This window comes from Solea solea, chromosome 11 (assembly GCF_958295425.1).
Source record: "Solea solea chromosome 11, fSolSol10.1, whole genome shotgun sequence".
Taxonomy (NCBI): Eukaryota; Metazoa; Chordata; class Actinopteri; order Pleuronectiformes; family Soleidae; genus Solea; species Solea solea.
Window position 1 is genome coordinate 17568430 of NC_081144.1, and position 19975 is coordinate 17588404.

At 37.8% G+C, this 19975-nt stretch overlaps 1 protein-coding gene across 3 annotated transcripts; it reads right to left on the minus strand.

Annotated features, from left to right (window-relative positions):
* Window positions 1-219: 219 nt before the first annotated feature.
* Window positions 220-19187, minus strand: LOC131468775 (oxysterol-binding protein-related protein 2-like). Of its 3 annotated transcripts, none has more exons than XM_058643358.1 (14): window positions 19084-19187; window positions 10894-11173; window positions 8788-8914; window positions 7627-7702; window positions 6654-6788; window positions 6470-6567; window positions 6199-6381; window positions 5954-6061; window positions 5001-5090; window positions 4556-4676; window positions 4256-4378; window positions 3982-4105; window positions 3635-3725; window positions 220-3016 (listed from the first exon to the last, which is right to left on the minus strand). In XM_058643358.1, the coding sequence occupies exons 2-14, from the start codon at window positions 10928-10930 to the stop codon at window positions 2914-2916; spliced, it is 1416 nt and encodes a 471-aa protein (XP_058499341.1). In that variant the 5' UTR covers window positions 10931-11173; window positions 19084-19187; the 3' UTR covers window positions 220-2913. The 3 variants fall into 3 exon arrangements, with proteins under 3 accessions (XP_058499341.1, XP_058499339.1, XP_058499340.1); XM_058643356.1 differs by having other exon boundaries at window positions 4256-4381; XM_058643357.1 differs by lacking the exon at window positions 19084-19187 and adding an exon at window positions 13052-13155 and having other exon boundaries at window positions 4256-4381.
* Between the last annotated feature and the right edge of the window lie 788 nt (window positions 19188-19975).

Genomic DNA, 19975 nt, shown 5'->3' on the forward strand with positions numbered 1-19975 from the left:
TCGTTATCCGTTTTTTGATATTTATTTTGTAAACAAATATTGAGAAAACAAGTCGTTTTTTTAATTCTGGTTTTATTTTGAAAAACAAATAAACAAATGATACACGGATTATCATGTATCATCAACTCTAACTTCCTGTTTTTTTTAATTCATTCCAGGGCATATAAACTGTGCCAGGGCATTTTAACGATATAAAAGAATGAAACTCGGTCAAAAGACTGAAATTAGGATTTTATTAGTTTACATTTCCCCCTTGTTAATTAATCTAGCAATTTGTGCACAGTATTGATACGACCCGGCAGTCCCCCACATTAAAATACAACACCTGGTGCAATGTTCTCACCACAAAAACAAAGCAAACAAACAAAAAAACTGCTTAAATACTATAAAAATAAATCAATTGCACAAAATAATATGCTATTTTGCTTGTGATTACCTCTGTGCAACACTTGTTCACTTACACCAACAACCACGTCATACAGTCCAAGAGAAGGAGGCTAAAAGTCAACAGAAGGCATTTTCGTACAGAGAACCAACCTCAAAGCAACAATAAAACCTAGATGTAGTTTCGTGACAGAGCATTAGTTGTGTAACTGGGAGAGTCTGAGTCAGCACTGACGGATGCAACAGGCTCATTAAGACTCTTGGTGACCTGCGATGACTTCACCTAAACTGTATGTGACGGTGCAACTTGAGTAGTGTTTGTATAGTTCATCTTTGTGACACAGAAAATAAAAGAAAATTCTAGGTAAGTGGACTCAGGTGGACTGTCAATGTCAGCAGTCAAATACAAGCATGACAGTGGTGAATTCACCTTTGTGATGAAGTGAAACAGAAACACAATTTAGAGCAGTTTGTATTAGCGACACAGGCAAAGGAAGGAAAAAAGTCAACTCAACGACAGAAGGGTTTAATAAAACCTCAAACATCATAAATAAAACACGTTCAAAAATTAGAGAGAAACACAAACATCCAGACACTGAGAATAATAATAACAATAATAATAAGGTGGAAACAAGGACATGACATGAAATTCAGACTTCAAATGACCCAAGTCTAATTGTAGTGCCAAGTTATTCAACACATTCTAATCTTTTTTTTTTTAGTTATCTGGAATATAATAAAGATTAATTGTTGGGGTAACATCATAATTAACTGATCTTAGTAACTCTGAGGTTGGAAATATGTACGTGTGTGTGTTGGGGAATGTAAAGCGAGTAAACAAAAACGGATCAGACCTACAGAATATTGTAAAATTATAAAATGATGTTACAAGCAAATTTTAAACATCTGGCATTCAAAACCTGGGACAGTAAATGTGTGACAGTCATGTTAAAACATATTTCTGAGAGTCTTGTGGGGCGACGTTTTTCAACAAAAACTATAAACGGCTCGTATTCACTGTGACAATGTTTCGCGAGGTCGTGTAGGATTAGGGCGAAAAAAAACACAGCCGTTTGAGTGAGATTTAGAGAGATTTTTAATGCTTTTCGTGTTTAGGCGTCAAATCTTCAGCTGCATCTCTAATAAAAACGTCAGACTGAGAGGAATGTTTGAAGACTTATTGGAAAAGGTTATTATAATTCCAGCATTCATAATAACTCAACATCAAATCCTGATAAAAATGAAAGTGAGATCCGTGTAAGCCGACCCCTTGTGCCGCTTTACCACAGGTGACATAACATGGGGCTTAGTGTCAGGCCAATATAACTTGGATCTTACATCCGCATCTGAATATACAACACTAAACAAAAGGGGAATGCACTGCACGTTCTGCTCAGCTGGATCAAAAAGGCTAAACATTGACAGCCAGCGCTCTAAAGTATCACGGACAGTATTTGTAACGTCAAGAAGCAGCTGAAGTCCAAATATTGGCTGGGCGCAACATGGAGTCACGATGTTGTCGCTCATTTCTGGTGTTTAATGAGTTTTACAGTTCAAAACATCTCTCTGTCTCTTTCTGTATTAAGCTTCATAATATCCAGTCTGCCCATCACTGACAGATTGTTTGTCTTGTGCTTCTTGTTTCTCTCTGATCCCAGGTCTGCTGCACATTCCACCAGGCTGGCGATGATCGACAAACATCTTTAGATCTTGGTTCGTTTGGATGCACAAAGCCTTAAGTAGAAGGTTAATAGGAAAGTAATTGTGGTTACTAAATGTTTACGGGACATGACACATGGATGGTTATGAGCTTGCATTCAATTTGTCTTGACCGACGTAACCAATAAAGTATATTTATTTATAATTTTGCCATCTATATTTATTTGTTGAAGTCTTAAAAGGCTTTTGAAAAAAATCAAAAAAACAATCATCCTCAATCGCAGGAGCGTTCACATCCCTGATTTCCCCGGTGACCGAGCGTCCGTCCATGGAGCCGTCACTGTGATTCCTCCACCTCCATTTTGACTTCATGTTGCTTTTACTCATTAATGACACGACAGCTTCTCAAAAGAAAAATGAAAATGTTAAAACATCCACGTTGGACCTGTGAGTTTGTGAGCTGCTATTTGAATCACATGTCCCAACTCTCTGCCACTGGGATTTGGTCAGGAACCAAGAAAAAAATGCATATTATGCTCCAAACATTGTCAGGCCAGAGAGATGGGAAATGTTTGCTGGTCACATGTGAGTGGAAAAAACATAAAACCTAATCAAAAATCTGAGAACATTGGGAACAAATCCGTGGTAAAAAATAAAAAAAATAACGAAGGAAAAAAACCAGAAGACATCAAGCAGTCCACGGTTCGAGAGGAGTGAAGGCATCTGGAGGCAGTTAGATGAAGGTACGAGGAAAGTAAAGGTTGGTGTGTGGATTCAGGAAATCTCTCTCTCCATTTCATGACAGGGCAGGTAATTGCAGGTTACAGAGGAAGAGGAGGAGGAAGACGACACATAAAGGCTTGCTGGCAATCAGTAGATGTCGGGCAGGTCTTGGTAGTTCCTATTGAAGTAGCCACCAGTGTAGATCCATTCTTGGCAGCTGGTGTACACGTTGGTACCCATCTGGAACCAACTGAAAGACATGGACACGGGTCAGTCGATCATAACCTCAACAATTAACAAACTTTTAAAATATCACTTCAGTTGTGTTGGACGTTTCCATTTCATTTTGTTCAGCCTTTTTGTGTTGAATTCATACCAGTGTGTAACATTTAAGAGGGTTTATTAGTCTTTATTAAAGATATCATTCTTACACACAGGACCTTTGACTCGAGTAAAAACCTAACTGCAAGTTTCATGTTTTGTTCACTTGACTGCTCTTGGACTTAAACATCTCAATGTCACATCACCACTGATCTCAGTGGAAATACGCTGACTTGCTTTACTGCAGGAAGTTAAAGATTTATATGTGTATGTTTGTGTGTACTTCTTGAGTTGAGCCATTAGGATATGGATATCATAATGTAGTCATTAGTGAAATTTATGCTGTTTAAGTTGCTAAATAAAAAACTTTTTCAGGACTCAGTTTGGCATTGTTCGGTTTAATTCTTGTTGACACGACAACATAGTCTGGAAATAACAAGTTTTTCCCCGTTTCCATAAGATGATGCACCCGATATACAGTTGTATTACGCTGATTTCAATCTGGAATGTTGTGGTTTTTACCACTTGTACATTTAGTGAACTGTACCTGGTATTCCACTCCTCCTGAGTCTTGGCTCTCTCCTTTCTGGAAGCTCTCTGTTTCTCCTCCAGCCTTTCCTTTTCTTGACTGGCCTCATCTGCACAAACACAACACGTCACAACCTCTAAAGACTAAAACATGTAGCGTGTGGATCAAGCTTGTGGCCTTATGTCAATTACAGACCATGATATAAAAATCCAGCAGGTGGTAGCATTGGGTTAATATGCAACTGCGGTAGTCATTTGAATGCAACATACGACCACATTTATGAATAACCTAAATGCTGACTATCACGGTGCTGATGTTTGATTTATTTACGTTAAATGAAAAATGCTGCAAGAAAATCAAATTACCCATTTTGCCATTCTCCATGGCTTTGATGTCAGGCCTAAAGCGACAGTCAGTGGAAGGCAAGGTGCCCTTCATGCCAGGCTCCAGTTCATTGAGAGACATAGCAAAGTTGGTAAAATTGTACATCTGGGGAAGGAAGAGAAGCATATTGAGCGTGTGTTATCTTAATTCAGTCACATTTCTCAGTCTCCTTTAAAGGCACTGAATCAGCAGATGAACTGGGGAGGAGCCCTCTCTTCAGTGATGACACTGAATTATATATTTGTATATTCATACCATAGTAGAGTGAGCTGGTCTGGAGTCTATCCTCCACAGCAGAGTGCTTCCGGGTACGACAGACACCGTCTCCTGGACTTCAGGCATGTCATCCGCATCATCGTTATCAGCTCCCGACGGCTCCTCCTGCAAATAATACACCTCACTATAGCAACCACACATTTTTTTTTCATATGCTTTATTACTCTATGTTGACGTATCATTAAAAATGTTTTTCTCGATTGCTTTTATAGATGTCTTTCTTAAGCTGAAAACCATAATATTCAGAAATTGACTTATCACTTTCAAATTTGCTCTCACGTTTTTTTGCTTCTTGTTGTCTCCTTTCTTCTCGGACTTCTTGTGGTTCTCGTAAGCCTGAGGGTCAACGCTCCACATGCACTCAGTCCATTTCCCGTAGATAACGCAGCGCTTCTTTTTACTAGGCACAGAGAAACACAGGACAGAGGCGGCAGAAGAAGAAGAAGAAGAAGAAGAAGAAGAAGAAGAAGAAGAAGAAGAAGAAGAAGAAGAAGAAGAAGAAGAGGAAAGATGAGGGGCGTAAAAACAGTGGAAAGGCAAGAAAAATGACACAAGTGGACAAGAAAGGCAAAGCAGTATGGGGAAGACAATTTTAGATAAGGACAAATAAGTGTGGAGAACAGGGAGATGCAAGATAAAATCCAATTAGTTTATCAACTTTTTGAAACTTAACATTTTTAACATGTTTAAATCCTTTAGATCCTTTTAACTGTAGGTGACAGACCTTTTGTCCTGGATGTATCCCTCCACTTTGTGCAAGTCTTTGCCAAACAACCCACAAGGCTTGAAATTCAACACACACTTGTCTCCAGTGCTGCAAATAGAAAAGAAGAAAGACAGATTTTATGCATTTTGATAACACAAAATGTACAGTGGTATATTGGATCTTTGCTTTACTAAAGTTCATATAAATAATGCAGTCTCTTAAAGTCTCTTAGACATAAGTGTGTGCTTCTCAAGAGAATATAGCGCTGTTACTAACAACATTAGGGGGATCATTTAATTGTACTAATAAATATTAACTTTCTTGAGCACTTCACCTCTTTACTTTTGTTTTCAGAAACAGTGAAATAGCTTCATCACTATGGCAAACTTTAGGAATATGATTAGACCGCTTCAATGCAAAAGCTTGAATAAGACAGTGAGTGTGACTGAGAGTGATATAATAAGTTCTGCGGCCTTCCTCAAGATAAATAAAGGTTTACAAAGTGATCCAGTCACAGGGTTTTAGTCATCTGAGTAAATACTGTGACTACGGTAAATAAAGAAAGACGACAGGAAGGCTGAACAATTCTGTTCTGATGCCTAGAGTTTCCGTGAAAAGTGGTGTACAGTCCATCGCAGGGCCAACGCACACAGATGAACAGCAACATTCACTCTCAGATTCACACCTACGGTCAATTTAGAGTGTCCAATTAACCTCTGCGTGTTTTTGGACCGTGGGAGGAAACTGGATTATCCAGATAAAACCCAGGTCTTTCTGCTGCAGGGCAACAGTGCTAACCACTACCCCACTGTGTGGCCCATACAGTAGCAGTGGTCATTAATGGGGAAGACCGTACACATGTTGATGTGTGGCACAAAGCAATCACTGCTCACAGAAAAATCCAACATTAAAGAGCTAAGAAAGAGCTTTGTCGATACTAAGCGAACACCATGCAGACATCCTTCACATACCTGTGATTGACTATTTCCACTGTACCATATTGTTCTATCCACAGTTTGCCTAGGATGATATTGTGGACACAGCAGTAAGGATTACTCCATGTGTACGCCTCATTGTGCCTGGAGGGGAGCAGACAAGAAGAACGATGGGAGGGAGTGGTTCAAGAGGGGGAAAGAACAAAGCAAACAGAGAGAACAATGGAAAGGAGAAAAGTTCAAATTGTGCTAAGATCACATTGGTTTTCACCAAAACTCACTTGAGTAACTCTAGTGTGATAGTTCCTTTTGGCTCGGCCTCAACACTCTTGCCCCAGAACTTAAGTTTAGGATAGATGGAGCCATGGAAGACAAAGTCTCCGGCCAGGCTCTCTGCATGGAAGGCACTGACTGGTGGATGATGGGATACCTGTTCCGATATCAGTCGGAAACCCTGCTCTTCTCTGTAGGAGGAAAACAAATGACAAGAAAAGTCAATGGAAAAGTCTAAACCAGGGATTCTAATGTGAGCATGTGTGTAGGTATGTTTACCTGATGAGTTCATAGGTCTCTCCCAGCAGAGGGTTGAAGGGTTTTCCAGTTCTGTCCCACTGAGACGCAACTGCTGACACAGCAAAAGCAGCTACTGCCTGAAGACAAATATCAATAAAGACTATGTTAGTCTGTGTGTGCGTGCATGCATGTGTGTGTGTGCACGTGCGTGTGTGTCCCTAACCTGCATGCGCTCTATGGAGTCAGACATCGTGCAGGCTCTGTTGATGAGGTATGTGTGTTCCATGTATTCTGTGATTCTCTGGAGGAAGCTCAGAGGCTCGTTGAAGACAATGGGCATCGTGATCTTGGACAGTTCCTGTGAGAAATAAACATCGGGTCTGTACTCTGTCATGCAATATGTTGTTTAAAAGGAGCAACAAACGACTCCGGTCTGTAGCTGATCCTGTTTAGTGAGGGGAACAATTTTGCGTTGGCGTTTTTCTATCACTTTTACACTGTGCAATCAGTTTTAACATCATAATGATAAGATATGCTGTCCATCTTTGTCCTACTTAATCTGGCAAATGACAGAGAAAAATACTAATGTAACAGATTAGATCAGGGGTGCCCTTTTTTACTAGGGCCAGATTTGATAATGTGAAGATTTCCAGGGGTCAATGGTCCATGCAGACCTTTTTTTAACACTAAAAGTTACATACAAATACACTGTTTAATAGTATTTTCATTGTCACAATTATCATTTTTAAATGGCAATGTAAGCTAATTGAAGCCACGCAGGAGTGAAAAAATGAAGAAAAATTCTGCTTTTCTGTCACATCTGGAGTCAGATGTCATAATAACATAATAAAGGATTGATGGATGTATCTGTCTGTTTTAAACACAGGACTCTGGTTTCAAAGAGCAACTCCTTACCAGATGAGCTAATGGGGATGACATGTAAATATGGGCAGATTTTCGGTTTGAGTCTGTCCCGGGCCATAAATAATACATTATACAACCGAAGCTGCGGGCTGTACAAAGTCTGACTGAGGGTCGTGATTGGCTCAGATAATATCTACAAACTGCAGTTAAAGCAAAGACTGGTATAGGTTATTGAATCATTTAAATATTACATAATCAAATTTGACATGTATTCAGTGTATACAGTACATCTGTTTGTAAAGAAAAGTAGCATTTGATCTTCAGGTTCTTACCAGTCCGATGCATTTTCTCAGGATACTCCAAACACTGATCGTGTTTCTGGAAAACATTGGTGCAGGTAATGCCGTCCTGAAATAAAAGAGAGCAGGAAATACTGGGCATAAGAGAGAAAAATAAACAAATGTAATTTTTTGCCCAACAGCTGCACATTGTATTGCTTACATTAACCACTGTATTTGCCAGTGCCTTAGGCTTCACAGAGTCTCAACTATATTTTTAAGCCTTAGGCATTCACACACAGATTGACAGAGATAATGATTATATATGTAGAAACAGATAAAGAATGTCATTCCAATCCTTCGTGTCTTCATGCAAAACAGTACCAACAGTATCTCCTTGAACAAAATGATCAGAATGAAAACCATGAAACGTGACATGCAGATCAGAAAGAAATGGCAAATGTTAAATCAGGAAGAAAAAGATTCAACCCCAATCTGATATTGGTATGAGCTGTTCACAAAAACAAAAGCCAGTAATTGTTTCGACTATAATTTCAATTTCAATAATTTCGACTATATTTCTCTTTGCTGCAGTAAAATAAAACTAACTGGGCAGCAAATGCAAAATATTTTCTCTGTGTGTGAGTCAACCATTTCAGTCCTTTGCTACCAGGCATGAAAAGACCTTCAACTTCTTTCTTTCTTTTTCATTAACTTTTTTAAGAGACATAATTCACATTTACTTTATTAGATCCGAACATGGTCATGATGTCTTGGTAAAATTCACTGCACTGCTAAACCAAAACATATGCACATCATAGCTTTCTTTCCTCATGTGTGTCTATGAAAAAGCTCTTCAAACCTCCACAGTGACCACAGTTTAAGCGAATACTTACCAAGTTACCGTAGTTGTTATGGTTATAAAACAGACTCAACTGTTCAGCCTGTAGCCATGATTTTGGCGTTACTTTCCATACTTAAGTTTGTCAATAACTAATGTTTTACAAGTTTCCAGAGATAACAAAAAGGTTGAAAATAAACATCATAAAGCTATGCAAACATTTTCATATGCCTAGTCATGTAAAAGACAAAACACTGACCAGGACTGGTTTAAGAAGGAGGCATCAAATAATCTCGAGACAAAACATTATGCAGGTGAAAACACTGGAGATACACAATCAGCTGTAAGAATGTGGACCAGGAACGCAGCAGTACCTGTGTTTCTTGATGCCATTCTCCTGTGGCACTGATCCATTCTTTTTCTGACTGCTGTTGTTAAACACCAGCGCATCTTTGAAACTGGCCTCCGACACCCCTTCATACGACTCATCAGATTCCAGGCCTATCGGGGGAGAAAATGTGACACAAGGATAGAGTTACAACAAATCTCCATGACAGCCTATAATGTGTGCAACAATACCTGCTCAGTTACGTTTGCATCAGAAAGATTAACGTTATAAATGTGTCTTCTGATCAAATACGGACACAGACACAGATTAGTGGTAATTGTTTTAGAGTCTGATGCACAGGCCGTGTTTTATCAGGAACAATAGTCCGTCAGATGATGACATGGATTTGCATGTTGCTTTGCTTTGCACAAGGAAGTACTTACATTTGCTTAACTGTCAAATTTAGTTGATTGCCAGAAACGGTTTACATTGACTTCCTCTCCACCGAGAGTGAAGAGGGTATTTTTAAAAACTCTCTGTGTCAGTCATTCAATATTCCTAACCACATCTTATTGAATCATCTTCAAAACTTGGCGGTTGTCTTGCTGAGGACCACAGCAAGTTTTCTAACATGTTTCTACATGTGACTGAAACATTGAGTGCAAGCTGGAACATCAGGATACTAGAGCATGTGAACTGTCATTGTGTGGCCACATGACACCATGGCGTGGTTGTTAAATTGTTTGCAACTTTAAGATACAACAAAAGGCAAACAACAGCATGGACTAGCAGGTTTACTGTCCAAACAGTCGCTCGTCTTCATTTTATTCTCTATTTGTTGTAAATAAAGCCACACAACGGAGCCTGACAACAGTAAACATGCATGCTGGGGTTGATATACACCTAAGTGGTAGGCAGACTGTAAACGTGGTCGGTGGGCACTTACAGGTTTGATGAATCAAGGTGGGGCCTTACCAGCAGCTTAAAATAGACCAAATTGCTTTGACCATTCAGCAAACACACCTAATCAACTGTATTATGTCAGAGGTTCAGGAAAATCATACGTTAAGCAACTAGTTTGTAGAACCCATCTCTTTTTGACAAAAATGGAGTAAGATTTCATCTAAGAATTGTCTTGTTTTAATAGCTTAAAATAATACCTTGATGACATCCTCTGTATCACTGTATCTGTCATTAATCAAGCTGTGATATACAGTATTAAGCCAATAGCACAGACTTGCTTTCAAGGATCAAGACGTATCTGTAAAAAAAACAATCACTAAGCAGAGTACAGATATATTGTTACTTTACCCTTGCACTCGACAAGGGGACAAACAAAGTTTTTTTTATAACTGCATGGAAACAACAACTAGTGAAAGAGATAATAATAGCGACACAATAATGACATTATACAAGGACGGAACAAGCAAAAAAGGTGGTGCTGTCTGTTGACACAGAACACCATTCTGCCTTGCCCTTCCCTTCCCTTCCCTTCTGGCCTGCAACAAAGAGGAACACTTGAGCTGTCATACAGGCACAATAGACTGGTGACTAATCTCTGATTTACTACTGTAAAATAGTCACCACCACCAACAAAACCCAAATTCTCAGAATCAATTCTCATCCCAGCATTTCTCGTACGTTTCTCTGACTCCAGTCAACTAAAAAATCCTTAACCTCAAGTGCTAACGATTTACTTATTAAATTACTTCAGTTTGCCAACTGTGTAACGTTATGGCATTCCACAGGTGTTTAGGACTACTAATCTAATCTCTCCACAGTAGCAGGAATCTGAAACACATTAAATTGTAAAAAAAAAAAAAAAATCAAGAAAAGAGTGTTAATTGCTGATGTCATGTCCATTTTCCACCTTGTATATTGTGTGGGACTGCTGCTTTCTTAAGTGATACGAGAAAAATTCTACACATTTATATTTTGGACTGTTGGTCAAAGGTTTCTTTTTATAGATTCAACTGTAATTGTTAAAAAAAAATCTAACTTTATTTCTGAACTACCTCAAAAACATCACCCATTTAATACTACATTTAAATCAACAAATCCATACATTTGAAAACAAATTTGAGCTTCTGGGAAAACAGATTTATATAGACATATAAAAGCAAACACACACACACACTTACAGAGCACATACCTGTGACGGCGTCATAGAACTCATCCTCATTGCTCATCTTCAAGAGTCAAAGCTGTCCAGTTGTTTAGAAAAGTATTTTGACTTCTAGTACATGTTCTTTTTGGTGGCAACCCCTCAAGGTTCCTGAGGGAGACCCGTCTATTAAGGTGTCTTTGGAGTGTCACCACAGCAACAGCACAATAGCCAAAGTTCAATATCCAGAGAAGGTCCCCTGCACCTATTTATGGTGAACAGTTGATGTCCGTTGGTGAAGATGTACAGCTGATGTAATTTGAGTAACCTGTAGAAAAAAACATAAAATAAACAAGTCAGTTTTCTAATTCTAGTTCTATTTATTCCCACTTAAGTAAGTCACGTGTTGACCACAGCATTTAAAATTCAAAATCAGGACTGACAATTAAAGTGCAGAGTAAGAATAAAAGAAATCCACCACATCCAGGTGGTTGAAAACTTCAAGATGTTTGAAACAGAATCTTTTACTAAATTACTAAATTTACAATAAAATTAACACATGATCTGCGAAACCAGCCTTTTATGAAAAAAAATATCAAAGATTATGATTGTGTTAAAAAAATACTCTAAGGAAAAATAAACTACTGCAATGCAGTTGTAAGCTTGTGTACAAAATGCTAAGGCTCCTTCAAAGCCATGTAGCCTGCCATCTGAAAATCTGCTGTGCAGGCTGGGCAACAGGATTGTCCACTATGGCCCACTGAGTGCAAACACAGAGTTAATTAGTTACATAATCTGGACAGCACTGTCACAGGCATTCCAGCTGGTACAGAGGCTTTTCAAGGTTATAAACTCATGACCCTGAATCATCTCTTATTCACAAATCCAAGGGTTTAGGGTTAGGGTCTGGGATTTTTTAACACATTATATCAATATTCACAAGACCAATCAGCATAATTAAGTTATAGTCACTCTAATCTCTAAAAAATCTAATTACTATTGAGCACCAAATATTAGAAAGACGGAGACGCAATACAAGTGATGCACATTTCCACCTTCAGCATTCTGTTGCAACAATTTCCACCAATCAGCAACCAAAGTACTAATGTAATTAACAGGAGACGAAGTCAAGTGCATAGAGGTGCATCTTGGTGTGTCAACCTCTGAGATGCACCTTTGCCAACTCGGGCAGAGGAGGGTGCGGCTACAGTCATGATACGGGCATGCAGCTTCAAATGCATCTGACAGCAGTGAAACCATGAAAAGAAAACTTCAACCATGACAGACCATCTTCTCTGAATGTAAATCCCATTGACTGGCAAAAAATATGTGCTAATATCTGTGCATCACAGTTAATCTGTGTTAGAGAGCGAGAGAGACATAGAGAGAGAGAGAGAGAGAGAGAGAGAGAGAGAGAGAGAGAATTGCAGCCTGACTTAACAACAGGTCAACACAAGCATCTTTTTCAAACAACAGCCTAAATGTTTTATAAGGCTTGCATCATTTATGTGCCACTGATGTTCAATAATTTAAGTTCAAACTAATAATAGACATGTGTTTTTATCATTTATTGTTATGGTCTATAGTTTATTAACTGATTCAATTAACAGTTAAGGAAATGCATAACATTTACAACACAACATTACAATATATATACCTACACTGACAAAAAATATTTTCCATGAGGATACATATCATGGCCACTTTTTCTCTCACCATTATAATCCACAACAACACAGGAAGGAAAACCTGACTGGCATGCAACATTTTCATCACAATGACACACCTACATTGCAAATATGATAAATGTTGACTTACTGGCTGAATCATTTGTTCATTTGTAGCAGTGCCTCAGCAATAGTCAACAAGCCATCACGCAGCAGTGGTTTCATGACATACTACATCTAATTCCTTGAAAGTTATTTCCTTAAAACTGATGTATTGAGAACCGCATAAGTTTCAATCAGCAACTTGACTTTCTGCCTTAATGTAAAGTTTTAATCTTATTCTCAATACTCTCCCTGCCAATTAAAGCTACTGATGTTTTACATTCAAGGCAATATGACTCTTATGAAACATATTTAGTCTATATTAATTTCTCTTTAAAACAATATCACTGAATAATCCTGAATAATCCTAAATGATATATTCAGACAAAGCTTTAGGTGTCACAGATTCTCTGTCAGCTGTACATATCTTTGCATACCTGCAGTATGATTATATCCCCCAAAAGATGCAACAAATTGTGTTGAGTTCCTCTTTTGCAAGTTGAAAGTGGCTGAATCCAAGGAAAATGATCTCTTATCCTTCTCTCATTCTGCCTTTTTCTGAGCAGTGGTAGGGTTTTAGCTTAGAGAGGTAACGCCTTCAGCACAGCAATGAACTTTGTCCTCAGTGTCCATTATCAGATAAGGTGAACAGAATTTATGACAACCTTCTAACACCTTCAATAGTCTTTTTTGATGTGCTTTGTTTCTATGAACATTTCTGAAGTGCTTTGTCTAATAATGCTTCTTTTTTTTTTTTTATCACAAACTCTTGTACTAACCCATGTAAACAGCAATTGCTGCTCAACACGTAAAATATCCAACCAAGAGATCAAGATCAAGTGTGTGATTTCCAGTACATGGTCTCATAATCACACAAACCAGGGCACTCCCAACAATGTATTACTTTGAGGGGTACATTGTGTTAGTCCAGGTTTAAAATACAGAGACTGCTTTACCAAACCAAACTGCGTTGTTTGTTTACCAAAACATGACTTGGCAGAGAGATATGAAAGTCCTTATCATGCATTCCGCATGTCTTCTTTTACATTCCCACAACTAGTAGGGATAGTCTACTCTGCTACTCTACATCTTAGAAAGATGATAGAAAGCAAGCTATGGCAACTTTTCTGTCTGTGTAAACAAGAAACATGGCTATAAAATCAGATTTGCATGAGTTATTATATGCTCACTATGTGCTCATCACTTTGGGCCGCACTTTACATCCCTGTTGCTGTGGAACTAAAAGAGACATTCAAATAATGGTGAAATTATTTTAAGATCACAAATGGACAGTACAAATATCTGACCAGCAGCACTGTCCCAAGTGACAGACAAAAACAACTGTGAAAAACAGGTGATCAGTTTGCTTTAGAAGGTTAAGCTTTCAAAAATATTCCACAGTACAGCTGCCTGCCATGGTAATAAAGCAAAATGTATCGGCTTAAGCTTATGTCTATACAACCCAGTTCAACAAAACGGCAGTAGTCAACCAGAATGTTAATTAAACAACAGATTTACATTACCCCTACAGCAGTCGCAACATAACTTCAAACCCATTGATAAAGAAGTGCAAAAGAACACACAAAAGCCAAGCAGAAAATTAGAAAATTCCTTCTGAATATGTGAGGAAGAAGTATGAGAGCCAGTACTTAAACTATAGCCCCTCGGGTTGCCCTTGATTTTTTTAAGATGTTACAAAGACTGAAATATTTTTGAAGCATAGTTTTGGAGGCTCACTTGCAACAAATACCTGCTGTAAGATTTTTCAACGTGTACTTTCATTGCTTTTTATTTCCCAGTTTTCCCTAATTTGTTCTAACCCTAGTCTTAGACAATACAAAGATTATATTTGTACAAACTGACTTGCTGTTTAAATCTCTATTTTGTTTTATCAGAGAGAGAGAGACTTCTGATTGGCTGCAAAAAGCTCTCAAATCATATTGCTCTCTCTGTCTCAGATGCCTAGGAGCCATTACGTAGTTATGACAAACATGGCCCCATATAGACACCACTAATACACTCCTCCATGCTTGGGCAATACCTTCAGACAAATAACCTCAGGTTGAGGGTCAAATATTAGATAAAATAAAGTAAATAATCCACCATGTCAGGGAAAGAGAAGATAAAAGTAATGAAGAAAAGCTAAATAGAGCTTCACCATTGTAATTAGTGTTTTAAATTGTTGACCACAAACTGACTTTATGAACCGATGTTTTCCCAATTAAAAATTAATAAATATTAAGTAAAAATACAATATAAATGTTATATAAAACAAAATAAAGACACTTCAATTGATGTTGCTATTGCTATAAAACATCAACGATTGCATCACATCATGCATTCTTTTCTCTTTTTTTTAACATCTATTTATTTTGCCTTCTCAAAGAGACTGTACCAAACCACACCAACGAAACAATCTACCATTGCCAGTGGTAAAAATAATATGATTGGAAATCTGACTGGAAATCAGTCAAAGCTCAAAAAGCAAACATACTGGTGTCAAGTGTCCAGCTACAACAAGGCCAAGCAATGTATGTCTATCCTCTAAAATTTAGAAAAAAACATCCAAAGCTGCAGAGACACAGAGGGAAAGAGAGAGGGAGGACCAGAGACAAGCAAAGAGAGAGACAAGAATGAAATTATGAGACAAGAGCTGTTGCTGTGTGAGCAATGATCATTTCACACACATACCTCTTTTTCCTTTTTATACACACCTATCTCATTAGTTGACACCCCTCTTAAGAACATAAGGAGAGTACCACACTGTGTAATTTTCACACACTTTTGATGAAAACAGTTTTAATTTGTGTCTGATTGCAAAAATGAGAACAAATTAAGGGTTGGGCAGTTGACCAGTATGACTAAAAGGGAACAATTTGATTCCCACTGCCACACACACACATTTAGGACTAGTTAAGTAAACTACCTTGTGTCTTAAATGGTTTTAATACCTTGTGTTAAAACTTTTCTGTCTTTCATTGAGGGATAAAGTGGGTACTGGTTTAATGAGGATAAAGAGGATGCTGGTTATATGGTGAACCATTGTAAAAATCCCTGCTGTAATATTAGTCATTAAAAAGCCTTATAGGAGAACTAAGTCTGAAGCATCATTGTATTCTGATTTGTGGTGAGAAAAACAATTTACATAAACATTTCAAATGCAAGACAAGTTGAACTTTAGCTCACTGTATGATGAGAGAAGTCTTGGGACTCATGATTTGTCTGTTGATAATGTAAACTGAAGCCTCCTGTTGAGCTTTCATGTTCTGGTGCTATTTTGCATGTCAGCAGACACTATAGCCCTTTGTAAAAGATTACATGTTACAAGATTACAATTGACTTTTATCCTGACAAAAGACTTGACTGAAGAATACAGTATGCAAGTCAGGCCCTCTGTCACTAAATGAAAACAACAGCTAAAGCAGATTTCCAAGCGAAATTAAAAGCAGTCCAATTAGCAGTGGACCATTTTTCTTTGTTGTACTCTCAAATGAATATAAATCCCTGTGTGGAGGAGAATCAGGACAGAACTGTCTCATTCTGAGCAGGATACTGAGCGGCACAGTCTCACACTTTCAGTGAAAACTGCCTTTCAGTTTAGTGTGAGTCAGCATGCTCCTGCCATACCAACTGATGTATGATCATTCTTGAAAAGGGTTTATAGATAGAAAACCAGCACAGCATCTTGCTTCAAAAACATCTTTAAAATGTCCGCCCTCAAACACAAACAAACTAATGACTAAGTACATGTACAAAAGCAGGTCTTTCAGCATTGTTTGTTACTAGTTCAGTTGAGAAAATCTGGTTCAGCTGGATTTTTACTTCAGTGTTGTGGCTTTTTGAACATGTATACCAATAGGAACAAAATGATTAATTATTAATTAATAACTATTGACCAGTTGGAGAGACTAACAAGTAACATGTGTTATTTTCATTTTAGACAGCATGTACCAAAGCAAACAATAACTTTTCACATTCATGCAGTTGCTGGAATATCAGCAGTGCAACTTCAAATATGGGCTTCACTCAGCGCTGACAAATTAGGTCACAAATATTTGTAAGTAAGGAAGAGTAGGTCAGTTGCAGCTACAAATTATCAAAAAATATTTCAGAAAGGCCATATATAACAATAAATCCACATTTGGCAGAGATCGGATGCAGACATGATATGACCAACTATATAACTTAGTACTTTGTTTAAAGGGCTGCATCAAAACTGGACTATTGGCAGTATTGGCAAATAAGACAGCATGCTGATGTAATGACACACTTGTAGCAGGCTTGTATTAACTTGGTCCCTGCAGACCAATGAGCCCTCCTTGTGGCCATAAGGCAATCAAAGCACAACGAAGAGAACACAATGGCTGTGCATCAAACAGGCCCATGACTGGTTACCTGATCTCTGTTATAAATTATACATACAGTATTGTTTCTCTGTTGCCTGGATGGTTGCCTAGAATATTGTTAGCTCAAACTTTGCCCAATCCCCATGTGGCAACCAACACACAGCCGATAGGAGACACACAAAAAGCTAACATCAATGATGCATATGTGAACGTGACTATTTTTACAAAGAGGAATAGATACACATTCGACACTTAAATAAAGCTTTATTTTATCATTGGATGTTTAACAACCAATTATAGATGAGCCAAAAGAATTAATAACAATGACTCTACTTGCATTTCCTTTAACTTGTCTTGGTCATCCAGTCACTACTGCAACATCCCTTTCAGTTGTGTTGAAACAGTTTTTAGAGCATGCCTTGCGAAAATCACTTTCTGCTTCCCTTAAATTAAACCACAGAACTCAAAAACATATACACTGCATAACTGAAACACAACAATCTACCACTACATGGAAAACAGTGACTGGTTGCTGGTGACTGGCACATCATTTTAGATCACTATCAGATTAGAGCACTAAACTCAAACATGAAAATCTCCCATCAATGCAGAACTGCTTCACTCTGTTGTTCTGCTAATATGAAGGCAGTTTGACTGTACACCATGATGTTTTGATTTTTATAAGGAGACCTTCATCATAGCAACTACCTGTTTTGCTAATTACATTACCTTAGGGAGGAAAACAGAACATACCTGCATGCAGCTTGATGTCTCAAGAAATGCAGTGATAAGTATTTTCCTTCAAAATCATGTAGTAATCTTGTAACATAATGTCATGGTCAGTGTTTAATATTTAAGATGGCTTATGGTATTGGCAGAAATTGAATATACTACCATAGGTATGTTTGTGTGTTTTATCACTTTGAAATGAAAATAGTATGAGAATAAACCTATTATCGGCAAAGGTGTGCACTTTACATTGTGAGGCACAAGCTTATTTGACAAATGGATCAAGATGTTACTTTGTTGATGATACTTGGTTCAACACAAACTGTTGATTTTGTAAATGTAAAACTGCACCAAGGCTTAATTCATATGTTAGAAAAGTGGTGTATTTTTCACATTTGTGCTGCTGATTTTACATTTTACAGTAGTATGTCAACAAACTGAAAAACAATATTAAATGTTAGTCAAAGCATTTTTAAAATACTACACAACAGGTCTCTCAATAGGTCTCTCAAACTGACTGCACTTTTTTCCTGGCCTAATCGGTGATTGGAGGCCAGCTGATGCAGCAGTACGTCTGTCTCCGAGGGGTATGCCTATAAGGGAAATAAACGGCCTCCTGTATCAGTGTCAATGACCTCCAGCTAACCAAGCTTACTGCACAAAAGGTTTGTTTAGTCTCCTGCGGGTTAGCTCTAGATGAGGATGTAGGCAGTAAGAAGCTAAACAGGCAGGAGAACATTCCCAATGTTTGCCATGACAGTTAAACACGATAAGGGTTTACTTTAAGCTCTCACCTTGTCTTACAAAAGTCTTACACTTCTGAATGTTTTGACTTTCACGCATTATATATATATATATATATATATACATATCTACCGCAGATGTTTTGTAATGACAGTAGAACCAATGTCATCCCGTATTAGCTTGACAGATACATATACATGTATGTATATACGTACATACACATATATATACATACACATAACTATAAATGATAGTACTATAAAAACTCCAAGGACTAACAGTAGTTATCACAGACAAATGCCACAGAGAAAGCTAGTATTTGCTTGCTAGCATTAGCGTCCAGCTGCTGACATACCTTTCCAAATAAAAACTCGATTAAACTCGACGACTATTTTGAATAATAAAGTTAAATAAACAAACCGGGATACGGTTTGCCCTTAACAACACACACCAGCCGGACAGTGCCCAAACTCTGACAGGATATCAGGTAGCCTTTTGACAGCTAGCATTAACGTTAGCAGACGGGCTAATAAGGCGGCTAACTAACGCAGCTACTAATCTTCCTCGTACAGAAAGGCAAGTCAACATTCGTGGCCGTGAAAACACAACAGCAGACCACAGAGAGAGCGGTTACATGTCTACCAGCTTACCTCACAGGTGTGTGTGTTCAGGAAAGTTGAGGAAAAACAGAGAGATGAACAGGATTTCACTATAGCCTTGGATTGACACAGAAGCGGAAGTAGGTGGTGTGAGGGCGTGGCTACACTACGGATGGACATCAACTGCAGCCAATCACGCATCGAACAGGAAACGTTTGACCAATAAGAAATGCAGGTTGTAAAGAATCTCTAATGTCGGCCAATATGCAATAATGCCCTTGGTTTTTGAAATGTTTTTTTTGTTATATAATATGCTGTTTATCTTTCCAATATCAGCCTTCGTGTAATAAATGACAGTATAGTTTCTCAGATTTTTGTTAGCATGATTGATGTTACAAAGAGCTATGAATATTATACTGAAAACGAAAGTGGCGGCTTATTCTTTCTTCATAAAAAAATATTTTCAACACACCAGGAGGATATGTTTGATTGTGTTTTTTTTTTGTCAACAAGCTTGATGTAATAACAGCTGTTAACTTCTGGCCAGAAAATGTTGTTTCTAATGCAATATCTAGCTTGTGAAAAACAACGGTAACAGTGTGGTAATAATGACACAATTATTGTGTCATGTTACAGAAATCACTTAAGGCCACAATCAGTGTGATACCTTTGAAACATATGTAATTATTAATTACCATATTATACATATTTATTTATTTAATATGTTTATTTCGGTCATGACAGTTAGATCACTCATCACACATCATCGTAGTGTAGTTCACACAATACACATAACCGAAAGGGAAAGTGGGAGAAGCAAATCCACAGAATACATATTTTCATCATACAATACATAATTATTCTTTTCTTATGACATTTTGACAAAAACATGTTTCAGCATCAGGTCGCACTCAGAGATGTAGTCTAGCTCTATACAGTCAAT

What these genes read in the sequence shown, in the direction of transcription:
- LOC131468775 (XM_058643356.1), bottom strand. Translation starts at nt 10,930, where the DNA reads ATGAGCAATGAGGATGAGTTCTATGACGCCGTCACAG. An exon ending in GTTCTATGACGCCGTCACAG is followed by an intron (nt 8,915 to 10,893) that starts GTATGTGCTCTG and finishes CTCCCCCGATAG; the next exon opens with GCCTGGAATCTGATGAGTCG. An exon ending in CATGGAGAATGGCAAAATGG is followed by an intron (nt 3,726 to 3,981) that starts GTAATTTGATTT and finishes GTGTTTGTGCAG; the next exon opens with ATGAGGCCAGTCAAGAAAAG.